This window comes from Papio anubis, chromosome 1 (assembly GCF_008728515.1).
Source record: "Papio anubis isolate 15944 chromosome 1, Panubis1.0, whole genome shotgun sequence".
NCBI lineage: Eukaryota > Metazoa > Chordata > Mammalia > Primates > Cercopithecidae > Papio > Papio anubis.
Window position 1 is genome coordinate 194,028,479 of NC_044976.1, and position 21,537 is coordinate 194,050,015.

Below are 21,537 nucleotides of genomic sequence, written 5' to 3' on the forward strand. Positions count from 1 at the left end.
CGCCTCAGCCTCCGAGTAGCTGGGACTACAGGCGCCCGCCACCAAGCCCGGCTAGTTTTTTTTTTTGTATTTTTAGTAGAGACGGGGTTTCACCATGTTAGCCAGGATGGTCTCGATCTCCTGACCTCGTGATCCACCCGCCTCGGCCTCCCAAAGTGCTGGGATTACAGGCTTGAGCCACCGCGCCCGGCCGGCAGCTATTTTAAAAAGGTTTGAATTCTTGATTTGATTCTCAGCTTGTTCACTGTTGGCGTATAGCAGTGCTACTGATTTGTGTACATTGATTTTGTATCCTGAAACTTTACCGAATTCATTTATCGGATGTAGGAGCTTTTTGGATGAGTCTTTAGGTTTTTCTAGGTATATGAGCATATCATCAGTGAACAGTGACAGTTTGACTTCTTCGTTACAGATTTGCATTCCCTTACTTCTTTCTCTTGTCTGATTGCTCTGACTGGGACTTCCAGTACTATGTTGAATGGAAGAGGTGAAAGTGGGCATCTTTGTCTTGTTCCAGTTCTCGGGGGGATGCTTTCAACTTTTCCTTGCTTAGTATAATGTTGGCTGTGGGTTTGTCATAGATGACTTTTATTACCTTAAGGTATGTCCCTTCTATGCCAATTTTCTGAGGGTTTTAAGCATAAAGCAATGCTGAATTTTGTTAAATGCTTTTTCTGCATTTATTGAGATGATCATGTGATTTTTGTTTTTAATTCTGTTTATGTGGTGTATCACATTTATTGACTTGCAGATGTTAAACCATCCCTGCATCCCTGGTATAAAAGCCACTTGATCATGGTGGATTATCTTTTTAATATGCTGTTGGATTCAGTTGGATAGTATTTTGTTGAAGATTTTTGCCTCTATGTTCATCAGGGATGTTGGTCTGTAGTTTTCTTTTTTTGTTATGTCCTTTCCTGGTTTCAATATTAGAGTGATACTGGCTTCATAGAATGATATAGGGAGGATTCCCTCTATCTTTTGGGATACTTTCAATAAGATTAGTACCAATTCTTCTTTGAATGTTTGATAGAAGTTAGCTGTGAACCCATTTGGGCCTGGACTTTTTATGTGTGTATGTGCAATGTTTTTATTACCAATTTAATCTCGCTGCTTGTTATTGGTCTGTTTCAGAGTTTCTATCTCTTCCTAGTTTAATCTAGGAGGGCTTTGTATTTCCAGGAATTTATCCATCTCCTCTAGGTTTTCTAGTTTGTACATGTAAAGGTGTTCATAGTAGCCTTGAACAATCTTTTGTATTTCTGTGGTATCGGTTGTAATATCTCCTGTTTCATTCTAATTGAGTTTATTTGGCCCTTCTCTCTTCTTTTCTTGGTTAATCTCACTAATGATCTATCAATTTTGGTTTATCTTTTCAAATAACCAGTTTTTTGTTTCATTTATGTTTTGTATTTTTGTTTGTTGGTTGGTTTCAATTTCATTTAGTTCTGCTCTGGTCTTTGTTATTTCTTTTCTTCTGCTGGGTTTGGATTTGGTTTGTCTTGTTTCTCTAGTTCCTTAAGGTGTGACCTTTGATTGTCTATTTGTACTCATTCAGACTTTTTGATGAAGGCATTCATTGCTATGAACTATCCTCTTAGCCCTGCTTTTGCTGTATCCTAGAGGTTTTGATAGGTTGTGTTACTATTATCATTCACTTCAAGTAATTTTTAAATTTCCATCTTGATTTCATTGTTGACCCAACGATCATTCAGGAACATATTATTTAATTTCCATGTATTTGCATGGTTTTGAGGGTTCCTTTTGGAGTTGATTTCCAACTTCATTCTACTGTGGTCTGAGAAAGTACTTGATATAATTTCAATTTTCTTAAATTTGTTGATACTTGTTTTGTGGCCTATCATACGATCTATCCTGGCGAATGTTCCATGTGTTGATGAATAAAATGTATATTCTGCAGTTGGTGGGTAGAATGTTCTGAAAATATCTAAGTCCATTTGATCTAGAGTATAGTTTAAGTCCATTGTTTCTTTGTTGACTTTCTGTCTTCATGATCTGTCTAGTGCTGTCAGTGGAGTACTGAAGTTCCCCACTATTATTGTTTTGCAGTCTATCTCATTTCTTAGGTCTATTAGTGTTATAAATTTGGGAGTGCCAGTGTCAGGTGCATATATATTTAGGATTGTGATATTTTTCTGTTGGACTAGTTATTTTATCATTATATAATGTCCCTCTTTGTCTTTTTTAACTGTTGTTGTTTTAAGGTCTGTTTTGTCTGATATAAGAATAGCTATTGCTGCTTGCTTTTGGTGTCCAGTTGCATGGAATATCTTTTTCCACTCCTTTGCCTTAAGTTTATGTGAGTCCTTATGTGTTACATGAGTCTCCTGAAGACAGAAGATACTTGGTTGGTGAATTCTTATCCATTCTGCCATTCTGTCTCTTTTAAGTGGAGCATTTAGGCCAGTTACATTCAACGTTCCTATTGAGATGTGAGATACTATTCTATTCATCATGCTGATTGTTGCCCGAATACCTTTTTTTTTTATTGTGTTATTGTGTTATAGGCCTTGTGAGATTTATGCTTTAAATAAGTTCATTTTGGTGTATTTTTAGGTTTTGTTTCAAGATTTAGAACCCCTTTTAATAGTTCTTGTAGTGCTGGCTTGGTAGTGGCAAATTCTCTCAGCATTTGTTTGTCTGAAAAATACTATCTCTCCTTCATTTATGAAGCTTAGTTTTGCTGGATACAAAATTCTTGGCTGATAATTGTTTTATTTAAGCACATTAAAGATAGGAACCCAATCCATTCTAGACTGTAGTGTTTCAGCTTAGAAATCTGCTGTTACTCTCATAGATTTTCCTTTATAATTTATTTGATGCTTTTGCCTCACAGCTCTTAATATTCTTTCCTTTGTCTTGACTTCAGATAACTGGATGACTATATACCTAGATGATAATCTTTTTGCAATGAATTTCCTGGGTGTTCTTTGAGCTTCTTGATTTTGAATCTAGCAAGGCCAGGGAAGTTCTCCTTGATTATTCCCTCAAATAAGTTTTCCAAACTTTTAGATTTCTCTTCTTCCTCAGGAACACCAATTATTCTCAGGTTTGGTCATTTAACATAACTCTAAACTTCTTGGAGGCTTTGTTCATCTTTCAAAAATTCTTTTTTCTTTGTCTTTGTTGGATTGGGTTAATTTGAAAACCTTGTGTTAGGAAAATATAAAGGAAGAGAACAATGGAGAGAAAGCAACTCAATGGCCAGACAGGTTTATTCACAGGAATAAGCCTGCAAGGTGTCTCAGTCAGGAGCCTGGTTGAGACCCTGATAGCTTAAAGCTGAGGTTTTTATAATAAAGTTTCTGCAGGAGAGGGGTTGGGGAAGTGCTGGCAGGTTGGAACTGTAAGGGGCCGGGGAAGGATGTGGTAAGGGCCAGTCAGACTTTGTTGTGGTCAGGGTTGTTATGCTCTGCTAAAGGTATGGGTGAGGGTGACATTTGCTTTGCTTCTGGGAACACTGTCACCAAGGCAGAAAACACAATCATCAAGGTAGAAAAATGGCATCACTATTGTTAATTCTCTCACCTTGTCTTTGAGCTCTTAAGGTCTTTCTTCTACTTGTTTGATTCTATTGTTGAAATATTCCAGTGTATTTTGTATTTCCCTAGGTGTGTCTTTCATTTCCAACAGTTGTGATTTTTTTTATTGATGCTATCTATTTTTTCTGGAGTTTGTTTTGTTCATATCCTGTATTATTTTTAAAATTTCTTTAAGTTGATTTTCACCTTTCTCTGGTGCCTCCTTGATTGCTTAATAATCGACCCTCTGAATTCTTTTTCTGGCAATACAGAGATTTCTTCTTGGTTTGGATTCATTGCTGGTGAGCTAATGTGATCTTTTGGGGGTGTTAAAGAACCTTGCTTTGTCATATCGCCAGAATTGTTTTTCTGGTTCCTTCTCATTTGGCTAGACTATGTCAGAGGAAAGACCTGGGGCTCAAGGGCTACTATTCAGATTATTTTGTCTCATGTGATGTTCTCTTGATGTGGTGTTTTCCTCCTTCCACTAGAGATGGGGCTTCCTGAGAGCTGGACTGCAGTGACTGTTATTGCTTTTCTCGGTCTAGCCACCCAGTGGAGCTACCAGGGCTTCAGGCTTGTACTGGGGAGTGTCTACAAAGAATCCTGTGATGTGATCCGCCTTCCGGTCTCTCAGTCATGGATACCAGTACCTGCTCCAGTGGAGGCAGCAGGGGAGTGAAATGGACTCTATGAGGGTCCTTGGTTATAGTTTTGTTTGGTGCACTGGTTTTCTCAAATGCTGGTTATGTCAGCAGTAAAGTTGTCATGTGTACAGACTCAGGACCTCTGGTTAGCCAGGATGTTACAGGTGGTAGAATTAGCTGTTGTTTTCTCCTTTCTTGGAGCAGCATTGTTCTTTTATAAGTGGTTGTAATGGCTTGAACTGGTTGCCAGCCAGGAGGTGGCACCTTCAGGAAAGCAACAGCTGCAGGGGGAAACAAACTTGTCCTAAGGTCTCCTGGATAAATATTCAGGCTTCTCAGGTGATGGGTGAGGCCATAGAGCTTCCAAGAGATTATGTCTTTTGTCTTTGGCTACCAGGGCATGTAGAGAAAGACCATAGAGTGGGGGTAGGGTTAGGTGTGTCTGAGCTCAGACTCTCCTCGGACAGGGCTTATTGTGGCTGCTGTTGGGGTGTGGTTCTTAGGCCAATGGAGTTATGTTCCCAGGGGGATTGTGGTTGCCTCTGCTGCATCATACAGGTTGCCAGGGAAGTGGGGGTAAAGCTGGCAGTGGGCACCTCACCCGGTTCCCACACAGCCAGCAAGGCCAGTCTCATTTTCACTATGCCTCACCAACAGCACTGAGTTTATATTTAGGCAGCCGGTAAGCAGGGATGAGATCTTGCCCCAGGCTACAAACCTCCCTAAGGAAAAAGCAAGCAGAGATTTTAGGCCTGGCCACTACTCCCCTGTGGTGGCTTCTGTGCTCTTGTTTGCACTTCCTGTTTGCCATTCCCCCATCCTCATTCTGCCCTGGACAATTTACACTTGGTTGAAATTATTACAAAGTTCAGCTGGAAGTTTCCTTTTCCCTGTGGTCCTTCCCCAATACCCCTGGCTGCCCTCCCCAAGGACCCTTGTGAGATAAAGCCAAAAATGGCTTCCCTGGGGACTGGGAGTGCTTACAGGGCTCTTCCTGCTGCTGCTTCTACTTTTATATGTTTCTCAGCTCTCTAAATTCATTTCACCTCTAGGAATGGTTAAATCCTTCTCCTGTGATCTGGATTTTCAGGTTCTTCAGTGAGGATGTGTGTTTGGAGGCAGACTTTCCCCTTTTCACTCTTTGGGCATTCACAGTGTTTTGGCTATCTCACGATGTTTGCAGCAGCAAGCTGCTTCTTTGAAAGGGTCTGTGAATCGTTTCAGTTTTCCTAGTATGTTCCTGTGGTAGTTCTTGGAGCAAAGGTTCATGATGTGAGTCTCTACATGCTGTTCTGTTCATCCAAGTGGGAGCTGCAAGTTAGTCCTGCCTCCTATCTGCCTTTCTTTTCCCCCATAACTCTAATCGACTCAATTTAATTCAATTCCAAATTATCTTGGATGTTAAAACTAGAGAGATCTTTAGAGATCTCATTGCTTGGTGAAGATAATAGAGTTTTACGATAGCAGTTGTGTTGGCTCATTTCCATTCTAGCACCAAGTACTTTCTGTGACCAAAAGATGCATTTTCAAATAAGCATTACTGGACAGTGAGGGTGGATTAAGGGTAAAGTTCGTGGGATATTATTATCTTTGGGTGTTAAAACTAGAGAGATCTTTGGAATCTCATTACTTGGTGAAGATAGTAAAGACTTAAACACCTAGTTGGGGTGGCAGTGAGCTCTATAAAGGTACAGATTAGGTGGATTAGGTGGTCTTATTTACCTGTGTCTCTAGCAGATGGAAGGTGATCAGTCAGGGTTTGATGACTGACCAAGTGGCTGTACAGACAGATGGGCAGATGGATGAAGAGCTGGATGTCTGGATGAATGGATGGACTATGGTAAGGTTGGGTCAGGTGTCCACTTACCACCTAGGGGATCAAACCTGATGATTTCCAAGGCCCTGTGGTCTCTGGCCCCTTCCTCCTCTTCAACCTCAACTTGCACTGAGTTCTCTTTGGCTCACCCTTTCCAGTACACTGGTCTCCTTTTGGCTGTCATTCTTACCAAGTTCCTTTCTGCCTACGGACTTTGTAGAAGTCCATTTCTGCAGCCTGATGGTTAGTCCTCTCCTGCTTCCCCCATTTTTCAGATTTTAGTTCAATCATCCCGTCTTTAGGGAAGTCTTCCTTGATCTTGCACCATACATCTGTTTTTATGGCACTTCTATCAGATGCAATTTTACACTTATTTATGAAATCATTTGATAAATATTGGTCTCCTATACTAGATCATACCCTCTATGATGGCAAGGACCATGCCTGGGTATTTTGTTGACCATTGTGTTCCTAGCACCTAGGAGAATGTCTGGCAAACAGTAAATGTTTAATAGATAAATTCTGACTCACTGACTGAATTTGTCTTCAACAGTACTATACTTAAGGGAATGTGGCAGTTACAACAATCAGCAATAAGGTCTATCAAGTGTTCGCTGCATGCTCATCATTTTACTGGGACACCAGTAGCAAGCCTCAAAGCAAAAGCAGGATCTTGGCTGTGTCCTCCCCATGCCTACTCTCTGCCCTTTAGAGGCCAAGATGTATATAATATCTGAGGCCTATGTTAGTAATTAGCAATTTTTTCTTATGGTAGAGTAATGGTCACCCCAGATCTGTGGTACTCCTTGCATAGAGAGGTGGGGTCTATGTCTACTGCCCTAGAATCTGGGTAGTCTCTGTGACTGCTCTGACCAATAGAATATGGTAGAAGTGATAACTGGTCAGTTTTTGAGCCTATGTCTTGAGGGAAGCTTCCCTTCTCTGGGTCTTGGCACTCTCTCTGGGAACTCCTGAGCTGCCTTATAAGAAGTCTGACTACGCCCAGAACACCAACTAGAAAGGCCACTAGTCAACAGTCCCTGCTGAGCTCCCAGCCAACAGCCAACCATGTGAACGATCCTCTTAGAAATGGACCTAGAAGCCCATCAGGCCACTCCAGCTGATGCCATATGAAACAGATAAACTGCCCAGTCAAGTCCTGTCCAAATTCCTGACCCACAAAAAGGGGAGCAAAATAAAATTATTGTCTTTAGTCATTAAGTTTAGGGATAATTTGTTAAGTCCCAGTAGATCACAGGAACAGTGCTATTCCAAGGGCCAAGAAGCAAGTTTTAAGCAAATGTGTAGGCACTCTTCTCCTCAATAGTGATACACAACCTAATAAATATCAGTGACTGAGCCAAATATTTTGTGGATGGGAAGCAACAACAAAATAATGCCAATATGGTAGAGCAAACACTGCCTCTATACCAGACCTGGTGGACATTCTGAGCTCCAGGGGTTCAGGACAGCTAGCTTTCATATATCAATATTTCATAAAACTAGAATCAAAGCCCCAGATTTTATATACATGTGAGCAGTCGTATTTTCCATTTCAACAATATTTATTAAGGGAGTTTTATTATTTTTCAGTAATTAACACTATTTATACTCTTATTAACAAAACAATCATTTTATTTATTAAGGGTCAGTATTATGTAAAATGAGGTTTGGGGCAAAACCAAACCAAACAGATCCATTGCACAGCACCACATTTCTTCTACTTGGTCAATTTTCTTTGTTCCTTTGCGTCCCAAAGAGGCTTTCTCACATTGTAATCAGTATTCCAAGCAACTGACACAGACTGAAAGTAGACATCGGAGGTGCCCTCACCTGTCAGGTGTGCAGAAAGGCCTTGCAAGGAGCTCAGCAGGTGGGATTGCCAGGATCCTGGCCTGGGATTTTCCATCCGGGAGCCCTCCCTCCTGCCATTTTCCCTAAACAACGTTGACTTTAAATTGTGAGCATTTGGTTTTAAATAACAAATACTGAGAACCAAGAATCCGTCCTAAATATACCTACACTCTGAGACTGTGGGTTTGATAGGGGAAAATTTGAAAAGAGAAATCACTGTGAAACATCTTTCCTTTTTATGGGTGGTAAAGATTGAAGTTCAGCTAATGAGGCGGCAAGCCTGAGAAATCATACATGAAGAGCCTACCTGGTACACTCTTGAGAAGTTGGCAGCTTTGTAATGGAGACAAGAGAGGGGATTCAGAACAGATTTCCTCCCCAGCCCCACGATGTTTCTGTCTTTGGCTGCTGATGCTAAAATGTGAGCAACTTTAAACTCTGCTCCGTATTACCCAGTGTGGAATGTAGGATGTAGATTACAAATGCTTTTATGAGTCAGCTGCTGTCAGGGGAGATGTAAACCTAATAGTCATAAAACTGTTTGCCACAGACACAGTTTATTAAGTCTAATAAAGAAAGGTGTGGGGGCAATACCTAAAACGGGTGCTTGTTTTCCACAGAGAAGGAGGACTGCAGAAATAGAAAAGAAGAAGGAGGGAGAGACCTGGACAACTGGCCCTGTTTATATTTGCAAGGTCAGTGAGATGGCGGCCCTAGAGGTTTTGATTTATGACTATGTCTGTGTCCCAACCGGCATACCTGAGATGGAGTGAGATGACACTCACACCCTGATTAGAAAGCAGTGAGGGCTGGCTGTTCAAGAAAGACAGGCGGGGAAAGAAAGGATCTAGGATCAATACATACCTCATCATAGGATCAGGAAGCAGCTGCTAAAAAGCCTTGAGGCTGAATTGAAAGAGGAACAATAAAGGGGAGTTTGATGGACTTCCTAACCAAGAGCAGGAGAGTGGTGCAGCTTGCTTTAGACCTGCATTTTTCAAAATTGCAGACTGACCAATCTGTGTATCATAAAATCAATTCAATGGGTTGTGCTCAGCATCTCGGACAGAAAGAAAAAAAGGAAACAGAAAAAGGAAAGAAGGAAGGAAAGAAGGAAGGAAGGGAGGGAGGGAAGGAAGGAAAAGAGGAAGAAAGGGAGGGAGGGGAAAGAAAGGGAATAGCACCACCCATTGTAAGGATAAGTGTAGTTTTGTGAACTTTTTAAAATTTATATATACATGTAATATCTCTGAGTTGAGCTGTAAATGGTATTGTCATACTGCAGATTGCAGTCAGCAAAATTTGAAAGCCATTGCTTTAAACTAGTTGCCTGATGTCCAGACACGGAATGCAGTGGAACTGGGGTCCTTCAGTCCAGACTTCCCTATAGCTGATCACTTCCTGTCAAGGAGTCCCTTGGGAGTGAAATGGAGATAGAGGCCCAGGAGGAGGCGTCTTTCTTGATTCTTGATTTGGTTTTTGCAAAAAAGGACAAGGTTTCTGTAAGTGTTCAGTGACTTCAGAGAAAATGACCACACACAGGCAAAATTCAGGCTCTAAGGAAGAAAAGAAGTCAGTAAACTAAAGAAAATCGATTTTTAGAAAGCTGCTTCCAACAGGCTTAGTGAAAGAGCCGAGGTGGAGAAATTTTCACTGAAAAAGACATGTAAAGGAGAAAGGATGGACAGGAGGAGCCATTTCACAAAGAAACACAATGAAAACACTGAGAAATTACACTTCATGCCCCTATCTCCTACCCCACACATCACAGATGCTTGCTCGCCACAGGAAGGGAAAGGAGAGCACAGTTAAGGAAATTCACTGAAGGTCAAGGGAACCAGTGCCACCGTGAGAGGAAGCCTGATCAAGCCTTACCAAGCAGTTCTAAAAAACTGCGAAGTCTTGAAAAGTTCAGCTCTAAAAGCCAAAGCAAGAAATGGATTTTGACTTGGAAAGATATAAAGTCAAGTCGAAAAACATTCTTCAAATCAAGAACAAGAGAATGATGAAAATGTCTTTACTCCTTTAGTTGGAAAGGAAGAGAAAACTGATGATAATAGCTAAGAAGGAAGAGACGGGGCAGAGGTTGGTTTGCATCACAAGCACACTTACTTCTTAGGCTGTATTTATGTAGGTGACTGCGAAGGTCTGGCAGAGACTATAGGTAAGGGAGAGGTCCCACCAAGCTGCCCCACAGACAGGACGTTTTAAATTTTAGTGTCAACTCATGAATCACTTAGGGAAATTTGCCTAGCTATGAGATGGATGAATCTCTAACCGCCCATTTTCTTCCAGAGAGTGACTCATAGTGGCTAGGTTTGAATTTAAGCTGTGTGAAGTTAGTGCCTAACTCAGGCAAAAATGAAGATTTGATACCCCATTCATTGTCTACACCCCTTTCTCAGGTTCTTAATTCACCCTAGCATGAGATTTACAGATAAGACTTGAAATGTTAAGACTCCCTGCCAGGACAGCAAGCAGGCTACAGCCCTGCTAATTTTGGTTGGTTGCTAGTGACTGTTTGGAGCACTGGGTGAAGTTTTGCAAGACTCTGTTCTAGTTCCACAGGAAAGGGTACAATGATGTTTGCTAGGGGCTGGATATAGGGCTGTAGTGAGTTAAACGATGGCCCTCCAAAATGGTATATCTTCCAAAACCTGGGAATGTAATCTTTTTTGGAAAAAGGATCATTGCAGGTGTAATTAAGTTAAAGCTTTTGAGATGAGATAACCTTAAATTAGGATTGACTCTAAAGCCAGTGGCAAGTGTCCTTAGAAGAGAAGAGAATACAGAGCAAAAGGCCTTTTGAAGACTGGAATTATGCTGCCACAATGCAAGAAACGCCCATAGCCAACAGAAACGAGCAAGAGACAAGGAAGGAGTCTTCCTTAGAGTCTTCGGAGGCTGTGTGGCTCTGTCACCACCTTGATTTCAGACTTCTGGCTTCCAAAATGTGAGAAAATAAATTTCTCTTGTTTCTAAGCTGCCCAGTTTGCAGTAATTTGCTGTGGCAGCCCTAGGAAACTAGTACAAGGACTAAGAGTCCGTTGGTGAGGTATTTGCTGACTTGGTGCATAATTTAACTTAAAGACTTGCAATTTAACTTAAAGACTCAAACCTTTACTTGAAGTCATAAAACCAGAAGGATGGAATTTCAGGCACTTATCAAGTACAAGGAGGACTATTCAGGACGGGGACAAAATATCAGTAAGTGATACTCTGTTTCTTAGAATACAGGATTTGCTCATGGCAGAATTAGAGAAGCATGATGTCTTAACCAGTGTGTGTGGGACTCTGGCTAAATAAAAATTTCTTGACATGATGAGCTACTGAAAAAATTTTGTTGTCAGATATCTTTCTCTGGAAGGAAAAAGGAAGAGAACCACCATTTATCAAATATCTAGTATACCTTTATATATGTTATATTATTTATTCTCTACTACTGGGTAAAACTGGTATTCTGATTTTTTTGATTATGTAATTTAAGCAAGCTTTCAAGGGTTTATAAGTAGGAGGGCAGATCTGACCTCAATTTTGGTCTCCACTACACCACTTAATTTCTTTCCACAGTACCATACTGCCTCCTAAAAGAGGGTTTTATTTATTTTATATATATATATATACTTTTTAAAAAACAGCTTTATTATTGATGTACAAAATGCACAAATTTAAAATATATAAACTGGTAAGATTTGACGTATGTATACATCCGTGAAGCGATCACTACACTCAAGATCACATCATCCTTTGTGCCCCTTTTTAAGCTCTCCCTCTCACCCCCTCCCTGCCCTATGCCCCCCAGGCAACCATTAAACTGCTTTCTGCCACTATAGAGATGTATTTGCATTTTTTAGAATTTTATATAAATGGAATAATATAGTGTGTACCCTTTTTTGTCTGACTTTCAAGCAGTGCAATTACTTTGAGATTCATCCATGTTGTTGTATGAATCAATAGCTCATTTCTTTTCATTGCTATATAGTATTTCTACGTATAAATGTAACACAATGTGTTTATCCATTCACTTGTCAATAGACATCTAGGGTGTTTTTAGTTTTTTGGCTATTACAAATAAACCTGCTATGAACATTCATGTACAAGTCTTTGCATAGGCATAGGGTTTTGTTTTGTTTTGTTTTGAGACAGACTCTTACTCTGTTGCCTAGGCTGAAGTGCAGTGGTGCAATCTTGGTTCACTGCAACCTCCACCTCTCTGGTTCAAGCGATTCTTTTGCCTCAGCCTAAGTTGCTGGGCTTACCGGTGCCCACCCACCACACCCAGCTAATTATTGTATTTTTAGTTAAGATGGGGTTTCACTCTGTTGGGCAGGCTGGCCTCAAACTCCTGACCTCAGGTGATACACTTGCCTTAGCCTCCTAAAGTGCTGGGATTTCAGACATGAGCCACTGCACCCAGGAGACATAGGCTTTCATTTTTCTTGAGTATATACCTAGGGGTAGAATGACAGGATCATGTAGATATAGGTGTGCATGTTTAGGTAGATGTATGTTTAATTTTATAAGAAACTGAAAAACTGTAAAATGGCTGGACTATTTTACATTCCCACCAGTAGTATAAGATTGTCCCAAGTACTCCACATTTTCCACCAACATTTGGTATGGTCAATCTTTTTAATTTCAGATATTTTAATAGTTATGTAATGGTAACTCATTGTGGTTTTAATTTGTGTCCCTAATGATTAAGGATTTTGAGCATTTTTTCATGAGCTTATTTGCTATCCACGTATCTTTTTTGGTGATTTGTCTGCTTTTTAATTGAGTTGTTTGTTTCCTTATTAGTAGGTTGTGGAAGTTTTAAAAAATACATTCTAGATAGAAGTTCTTTATCAGATACGTAATTTACAAATATTTTCTCCAAGTCTGAGGTTCTGTTTTCATTTTTAAAAAGCACTATAGATTCATTCATCTGAACTGGTTTAGGTGTGGTTCTGTGTAGTAAAGTGGGATTGATTGGATGATAGCTCCAAAGCCTGTGCAATTGTAATAGTTTAGAGTTCAGATTTTATGAGGCCATTGTGGGAAGAGATAGACTATGAAATGTCACCATGTCACCACATGTTTGCCTTCCTTGAAAATTTCTGAAAAGGGCTAGATGATTTGGGGTAAGTTTCTAGAAATCAATTGCTGAGTAGTAGACACAAACCTAGAAGGGCATTAAAGCCAATAGGATTCGGCAGCAGTCACTGCAAATCCAGATGACATTTGCTCTGGATGCGGGGCCATGTTTTAAGGAAGTTCAGTCCATTGCACAGGAAAGTGGGTCTTTCAAGTTGAGCCTGTTTTTGCCCAGTAAGGCAGACTGGCTGCTGGAAGGGCTAAGAACTGAATGCCTTTGCTTCAGTGCTTTTGTCTTGTGGTAGGCTAAGGTGGTGTAAAATTGGGAAACCAGCAGAATTAGTCTTCCCTGCCTCCTATTTCCCCTTTCGGTGACTCCCTTCACCCCTTCCCCTTTGTGTCATATTTATTATTTGCCTTCCTCAGTCAACAATCTGAGAAGCTCAATCACTCCAAAGTGATAAGCAGTTAATAAAATACATATTCCCTAGGGCAACGCTATGGTTTGTCTTCACCAAAACTCATGTTGAGGCTTGGTCTCCAATGGGGTGGCATTGGAAGGCAGTGTTTTAAGAGGTGATTAGGTTGTTAAGAGAGATGAATGCTTTTCTCACGGGAGCGAGTTCTTGCTCTTGGGTGACTGGGTTAGTTACCAGGAGAGGGGGTTGTTCTAAAGTGAGGCTGCCTCTTGCATTTGGTCTCTTTTGCACATGTCTGCTCTCCTCTCTCACATGCACTCATGCCATGTGATGCCATCTGCCATGTTATGAGCCAGCATGAGGCCCTTGCCAAATGTGGCCACTTGATGTTGGACTTTCCAGCCTCCAGAGCTATGAGCCAAATAAACCTCTATTCTTTGTACATTACCCAGTCTCAGGTATTCTGTTATAGCAACAGAAAACAGGCCAAGACAGGCAGTTTTTAAAATAAATATATATGCCAGACTTTATTTATCTAGCCTACTGCTAATTGGACAGTTCATCATGTTGTTTATACATCTTATATTCTTAATGACTATTAGTTGCTAAACATTATAGTATTTATCTTCTGGTGCACATATGTAGTTGTTTTTGTTAAGTATTTATGAAGAGTGAGCCTGCTGGATCAGAGGACAGCCATATGTTTAGCTTTAGTAGATACTGCAAAATAGTTCCAAAAGGTTGTACTAATTTACACTGTCACCAGCAACGAATGAGAATTTTGATTGCTTCACATCTTCATATTTGCTATTGTTGGTCTTTAGTTTGAGATATTCTGGTGAATATGTAGTAGTATTGAATTGTGCTTTTAATTTGAATCTCTATTTTTAAATTTTTTAACTGATCACTACCTTTATTATTCTATGTTCAGATAACATGTTCTACATTATTTCAATCACTGAACATTTGTTGATATATGTATGGCCCAGTATATGATCTATTTTGGTAAATGCTCCATGTGTACATGACAAGAATATATATCCTGTAGTTGTTGGGTACATGTTCTATAAATGCTAATTAGGTTAATTTTGTTTATTGCTTGGTCCAACTACTCTTGATAATTTTTTAATATTCTTATTAAAAATTATTATTTTGATTTTTTAAAATTTTATAAGTTGCTGAGATAGTTTTTAAAAATATACATAGAGTTGAGGGAGATTGTGGCTTTTAATTTTTCATTCAGTTCTGTCAGTTTTTTGCCTTATATATTTTGAGGCTGTATTATTAAACATAGAAATTGAAAATTATTTAATCTTTCTGGTGAATTGAACCTTTGATCATTATGAAATGTCTCTTTTTGTCTCTTTGTATCTAGTAATAATTACTTTAAAATCTGCTTCACTGGCTTGTTTTTGCTTACTTTACGATATCACCTTGATACTTCTCTGATGGAGTGATGAAGTCTATGGCGCCTCCCCTTGAAACTTCATGGACATTTGTGACAGCAGAGTACAGCAGAAGTGGTGCTATGTAACTCCTGAGGCTAGCTCATGAAAATTAATACACATCTATCTTATTCTCTTGGATGCAACTCTTGGAATTTAGCTACCATGCTTAGAGAAAGCCCAAAGTAGCCCACATGGAAGGACCATCTTAGGTTTTCTGGCCAAAAGCCTAGGTAAATTTCAACATAAACTGCTAAATGTGAAGATGCCTCTGTGAGTCACCTCAGCCTTAAGTCATCTTCAGTCTTCAAATCTTTCTAGCTGAGGCCTTGGACATCCTCGAGCAAAGACAGGCTAACCCCACTGTGCCTCATCTAGGCTCCTGATTATGAACACAATAAAATGGTATTTTATGTCACTAAAATTTGAAGTTATGAGCAGTAGTAACTGGAACAGTGTAGTATAGTTTCTTTTATTCTTTGTTAACTTTTGTATATCCTTATTTTATTTTGTTTTATTTTATTTTTTGAGACAGGGCCTCACTTTGTCACCCAGGCTGGAATGCAGTGGCATGGTTATAACTCACTGAAGCCTTGAATTCCTGGGCTCAAGCAATCCTGTTGCCTCAGCTTCGTGAGTAGCTGAGGCTACAGGCATGGGCAACCATGCCTGGCTAATTTTTTTAAAAATGCTTGGGCGGGCGCAGTGGCTCACACCTGTAATCCCAGCACTTTGGGAGCTGAAGCACACGGATCACGAGGTCAAGAGATCGAGACCATCCTGACCAACATGGTGAAACCCCGTCTCTACTAAAAATACAAAAATTAGCTGGGTGGGGTGGTGTGTGCCTATAGTCCTAGCTACTTTGGAGGCTGAGGCAGGAGACTCACTTGAACCCTGGAGGCAGAGGTTGCAGTGAGCCGAGATCGCACCACTGCACTCTAGCCTGGCGACAGAGCGAGACTCTGTCTCAAAAAAAAAAAAAGTTTGCAGAGACAGGGTCTCACTATGTTGCCTAGTCTGGTCTCAAACTCCTGGCCTCAAGTAATCATCCTACCTCAGTCTCCCAAAGTGCTAGAATTACAGGCATGAGCTACCATGACAAGCCTATATCCTTATTTTTAAGGTGTGTCTCTGGTAAACACTATGTAGCCTTTTGAAAAAATTGAGTCTGACAATCTTTGTCTTTTAGTTGGAGTATTTAGTCTATTTAAATTTAATGTAGTTATTCATATATTTGAGCTTAAATCTACCATCCTACTATTTTCTTATTTCTTTTTCTTTTTCTTTCTTTCTTTTTTAACCTATAGTTTCTTATGGAAAAAGTTGTTCTTTTTCTGTATTCTTTTTCTCTACTTTCTTTTCTTGTTTTGGAATGATTATATTTTATTATTTTATCTTCCCTTCATTAGCTTGTCAGCTATACATTCTATTGCAAAACTTTCTAACAATTACACTACAAATTACAACATGCATCCTGGACTCCCCACCCATATTTACAGTTTCAGACAACCTCCCAAGATAACTAACATTAAACTGAGACAAAAAGGCAAATGAATGAATCAGGATTGAAAACTGTATCTAGGAAATAATTTTGAATGTGGTTAGTAACACATGGAGTTGTCTAATCTACATAGATCATAAACCTATTGAGTTTTTGAAAGGGTAGTATTTTCTAAGAAACCCGGAACTTCCAAAAGCTTTTAGGTGGCATAAGCCTTAAAACAGCCCCTGAGTCATCAAATGTTCATAAACAGGACACAGTCTGCAAAAGCTATACAGCCTTCAAGGAAGACATGTCTTCAACGTGGCTATGGAGGATAATGGACAAGCAAGACAGCTAGGAAGGCAGAGCTAGAGGTCAAAGAGAACAACAGACAAGGGTATTCCTCTCAGAGAGACAAATCAAGGTCAAACGTAGGAGGTTTCCTCACATCCTGGGTCAACATGTTCATTATTTATATGACTGCAGTATTTCCTCTTCCTCCTTTTATAAAATGGTAGCTGTTTTTGGCAGTTATCCTGATCCGACCATAAGGTGTTGCATTCAGGCCTGAGGAAGAGAATGTACACCCATTGGAGAACCTAGCCTGGTACTATGTATGCAGCAGTTGGTGAGTGGGATTTTGAGTTGTCTCACTTGGGAGGCAGTAAACATGTTCTATAGGTGGGGAAAAAAGGTAACATGGATTGACTGACTAGAGGAGTACATTGTGGCTGAGACTGCTACTATCAACACACTCATTTCCTCATTTTCTTGGGCTCATGGACCTTATTTCCCATCCTTCCTTGCAAGAAAGCATGGCCTTGCTGAGTTCTAGACAATGGAATATGAGTGAAAATGAAGTGGCCATTTTCAGGTCTGGATCATAAAACCTCCTGAGAAATTCTCCATGCTCGTCTCCATTTTATGTGGATACTGATGAGCATTGTGACTTTAGAAGCCACGTTTAACGTGGTGAACCCTCAAGATAGAAGGAGTCTTAGTTCTTGAATCACTGCTCAGGTACCTGTTTTGGAACTTATTTGAGCAAGAAAGCAATGTCCTTTAGATATAATAGCTAACATTACCCTTAGCAATACATGAAACTGTCACCTATCCCAACCACACACGAAGCGACCTCTGCCTTATTGGGGGGTATACAAGAGAGGAGAACATATGTTAAATCTCTCAATCCTGACAGTTTTCCTAAGTGAGACCATAATGCTGAATTTTCTTTTCTTTTCTTTTCTTTTCTTTTTTTTTTTTTTTTTGAGATGGAGTCTCACTCCTCTGTCACCCAGGCTGAAGTTCCGTGGCATGATCTCGGCTTACTGAAACCTCTGCCTCCCGGGTTCAAGTGATACTCCTGCCTCAGTCTCCTGAGTAGCTGAGATTACAGGCACCTACCACCACACCTGGCTAAGTTTTGTACTTTTCGTAGAGATGGGGTTTCACTATATTGGCCAGGCTTTGGGCTCCATCTCCTGACCTTGTGATCCTCCCGCCTTGGACTCCCGACAAAATGCTGAATTTTAAAGGAGAAGTCTCTAAGCTCCATTTGGGCGAAGTGCGCTGGCCCATGAGTGCTGAGCACCTGCCCTTGTTCCCGTCTTACTCTACTAGGGAAGCCTTTTGACCCACAGGAGGGAGGAGCCAGCAAGACCCCAAGAGAATCGAAGAAAAGTGAAGTCAAGCAGAATGATAAATTCTTAGAGGGGAAGTTAATTTCAGATGTTTTACTTAGTTGTTTCCAACTAAAGGCTCAATCATTTAAGTTATTCTTCACGCTATTTTGGTGACAGAGATATAATTAAAAGTCAGGTCTCCCGTTACGATTTATGACAAAAGAAAATGGACAGGCACACACAGTATTGTTTCAGCAGGCAATTAAGCACGATATTTCTTTAATGTCTTGTGGTTTGTCTTAAAACGTTAAGAACATTTTTTTCATTCTACATGATAACATAACGTGGAAGATTTTAATGCAAAAGAAGTTTCAAATTACTGGTGGTAAAAAGAGGACTCTCCAGGAAGATGCCTCAGGCCCCTTGGCATCTTGCCACTTGCCCCAGGCATGCACATCTTCCCAGTTTAAAGACACAGCTTGATTATGGATAAAAAGCTATTTTAGTGCTAGGGAATGCTTCCATGGGCTTCTCCTCTCCTGATCCCTTTTCTTATAGTTTACAGCCTGTCATCCCCATATCCAGCCCCAGTCCTAGTGAATCAAGCACTGCCAAATTCCTACTCATCCTTTGAGGTTCGGGTCCATCATCATCTCTTCCACCCAAGCCTCCTATGACCTTCCAAGTCCAGTTGTTCCCTTCCCTAGTGTCTAGTCCACCACATACTAGATCTTGGACATATTAATATCTAGCACACACCTGCCACATTGCAATCAGTCTATTCGCATATTTACCTCCTCCAGAAAGTAGGACACATACAAGTACTCAATATTAATTGACTGAACTAAGGTGATGGCTGCAGGCTCCCTGGAGCCAATGGCCCAACCTGTCCCCAGCCCGTCCCAGCTATGGCTGTGAGGGTGGGAGATGAGTGGTCACTTACTGGCTAGGGGAGGGGCTCCGGAGGTAGTGGGCCTGCACCGCCCTCACGTTGGCTTCGTCCTCCTCACTTGGGACTACCTGCTCCTCCTCTGGGTCCTTGCTGGTCGCCATGACAACCTGCCAACCTCTGAAAGTTTGGCAAGAAAAAGGCAGTTAGGGAATTAGGTTCCAGAGGTTTTGTCGGGGGATAAGGTGTGTCGGTGATGTCACCTCAGTGGAACTAGGAATAGGAAGGTCCCCGTGGGCAAAGGACCGGCAAGGAAAACCCAGTCAGACCTGGCCCAGCCACTGTTACCAGGACACCAAGAAGTGCACCCCACCATATTGGGAGACCACCTTGAAGTAACAATATTGAGGTGCCAGTGTGGCTCCTTCCACAGATGCCAGCAAGGGAGCAGGCAGAGGAGCTAGCAGGTTACCTGAACTCAGCTCAAGAAGTTGAAGAACAATGACTTCCCCAGACCAGCAAGATTTTTCAGTTGAAATTATAGGGTGTGCGTATACACACACCCCTCACCTACGTCCATGCGCACCCCTTTGTCTCTGCTGGGGAAGACGCAGCTGGCCTTCGCTGACTCTAACCAAGGCCACAGGAGGCAGGGCCTTTGGCTCAGGCGTCATCCTGGAGCCTATTAAGGAACATGAAGTATACCAGCAGCTGGTCCCAGCCATCATGGCTGTGCCCTGACACTCAGGGCAAAGCCGCTGCCCTTTGTATTATAAGTCCTGGGCTCACCAGGACTGACGAGGGGAGAAGCACACTCACCTCTAACCTGCCTGGGTGTTCCCCACCAAGGGCTGAGGGACCCAGATGAAATGACCGAAGCTGAAGTTCTGGCCAGTGAGACAGGAACCAACCACCTCCTCTCTCCAGGGCTTCTTCTCCTAGGGGCAGGACAACTGTTAACAGGAAACCTTAGCCACCCTCTAAATTTAGCCTCTGGCCCCATAGGCTGGCAGATCTCTGGGAGGAAGGAATGCAGGCTCCAGACCCAGGCCCCAAAGCAGTTCTCACTTAACTCTTTCCCTCCTGGCTGATTCTCCAGACACTGACATTTAGCAGCAGAATTGGAAGACGTTTGTGCATGGTAGATGGAGAACCTAAAAAACAGCTTTTCTCTGGGCTCTCTCTTCAAACCCTCTTGCCTGGGACCGCCTATTCAAATTTCTTCCAGAAGAGAGTCTAAATCCAAAGATACAGAAGAATAAACTTACCACAGCCGCATGTCAACCTCAGAGGCCTAAATAAAAGACCAGATATATAGATTGGAAAGGTTCCTCAACAGGTAGATATTGGGAGAGCACTGTGGTACAATTAAAGAATAGTCATTGCTTGCGACCAGGATTACATTTCTTTTTCTTTATTTTTAGACAGGGTCTCACTCTGTTGCCCTGGTGAGAGTGCAGTGGTGCCATCACAGCTCACTGTAGCCTCAACCTCTCAGGGTCAGGTGATCTTCCCACCTCAGCCTCCTGAGTAGCTGGGAGTACAGGCATGTGCCACCACACTCATAATTTTTAAATTTTTTGTAGAGATGGGGTCTCACTATGTTGTCCAGGCTGGTCTCCAACCCCTGCGCTGAAGTGATCCATCCACCTCGGCCTCCCAAAGTGCTGGGATTACAGGTGTGAGCCACTGTGCCCCACCTACATTTCTTTTAATAGACATGTCTCTGGATGGTCAACTGGACAGTTGTCCTCACCCTCCATGTTTCCTCTCCTCTACTCACACCCCAAGGTGACAATGGATTGGCAACCCTGGTGACATAAGAATTCTGTGAGCTTCATAAATGTCAAATAAGCTATCTTACCCCACTACCCCCTCTACCATCACTATGATCAAAGCAAAGCCAAATAGCCCACACCTCTCATCCCACACATACTACAGTCATCTTTTCATTAATTTATCCATCCATCTATTTACCCACTTACAAATATTCATTGATTACCTACTACATATGGCACCGTACTTGACCAAAGTTGGTAAGACATGTAGCTTAAAGTTGTCTGTCTTCCTAGTTAGGTGGAACGATGCCTGGTATATAGTATCATTCGGAATGGCTGAATGAATGAGCTCACTGTTTATTAGGAGGAATGAGGCACAGACCAAAAATAACTCAAGCATAAGACAGAATGTAGTGTCCTAAAAGAGATCCAGAGTGCTGTGTGAGTTCAAAGGTGAGAAAGAGCCCTTCTGACTGAAGAAATCAGGAAAGACTTCATAGAAGCAGTGGTGATAAATGAGCTGACTTCTAAAGGACAAGTAAGATTATAACAGCAGATATAGTAGGGGAAGGGAATTACCGAGGGGGTGGCATCGACAAAGTTTTGGGGGTAAGGAAGTATGAGTTCTGGGTATGAAAAGATGTCTAACTTGGTCAGAGCATAAATTACAAATTCTGGAAGGTAGACTGTGTTTGAGAACAAATGCTAGAATACCTTAAAAGCCAATTTGTTAGGTTCTGCAGAGTCAGTGATAGGACCCGAGCAGACAAGTAATAGCATCAGGACTGTGTGTTAGGAAGAGTAATTTGGCAAAGATATTATAAAATGTTGGGGCTGAACAATTATTACATATAATAAGAGAATTTAACAAGGTGCCTGAATGAAATGTAATAAACAGAAAACAACAAATTTTGTATGTCAACCAAACCTAGCAGTCAAAAGGATTGATAACAATAATTCATG

The 21,537-nt window shown here is 41.2% G+C and overlaps 1 protein-coding gene and 1 long non-coding RNA gene across 3 annotated transcripts in view; one reads left to right on the forward strand and one right to left on the reverse strand.

The window, feature by feature from the left end:
• Nucleotides 1–19,749, reverse strand: part of DUSP27 (dual specificity phosphatase 27, atypical) — a 39,151-nt gene extending 19,402 nt beyond the window's left edge. Inside the window, exons 1-2 of one of the 2 annotated variants that reach the window (XM_009193093.4) lie at nucleotides 19,616–19,749; nucleotides 18,851–18,976 (exon numbers count right to left, since the gene is read on the reverse strand). In XM_009193093.4, coding sequence (XP_009191357.2) covers nucleotides 18,851–18,960 — 110 coding nt within the window. In that variant the 5' untranslated portion in view covers nucleotides 18,961–18,976; nucleotides 19,616–19,749. Of the gene's footprint in view, nucleotides 1–18,850; nucleotides 18,977–19,268; nucleotides 19,579–19,615 lie in introns of those variants that run through there. The other variant, XM_009193098.4, reaches the window with a different exon arrangement.
• LOC110741920 lies at nucleotides 4,805–14,793 on the forward strand. Its single transcript, XR_002518954.2, has 3 exons — nucleotides 4,805–4,871; nucleotides 8,480–8,554; nucleotides 14,730–14,793. It is a non-coding gene; the product is annotated as an uncharacterized LOC110741920 (long non-coding RNA).
• Nucleotides 19,750–21,537: the final 1,788 nt, after the last annotated feature.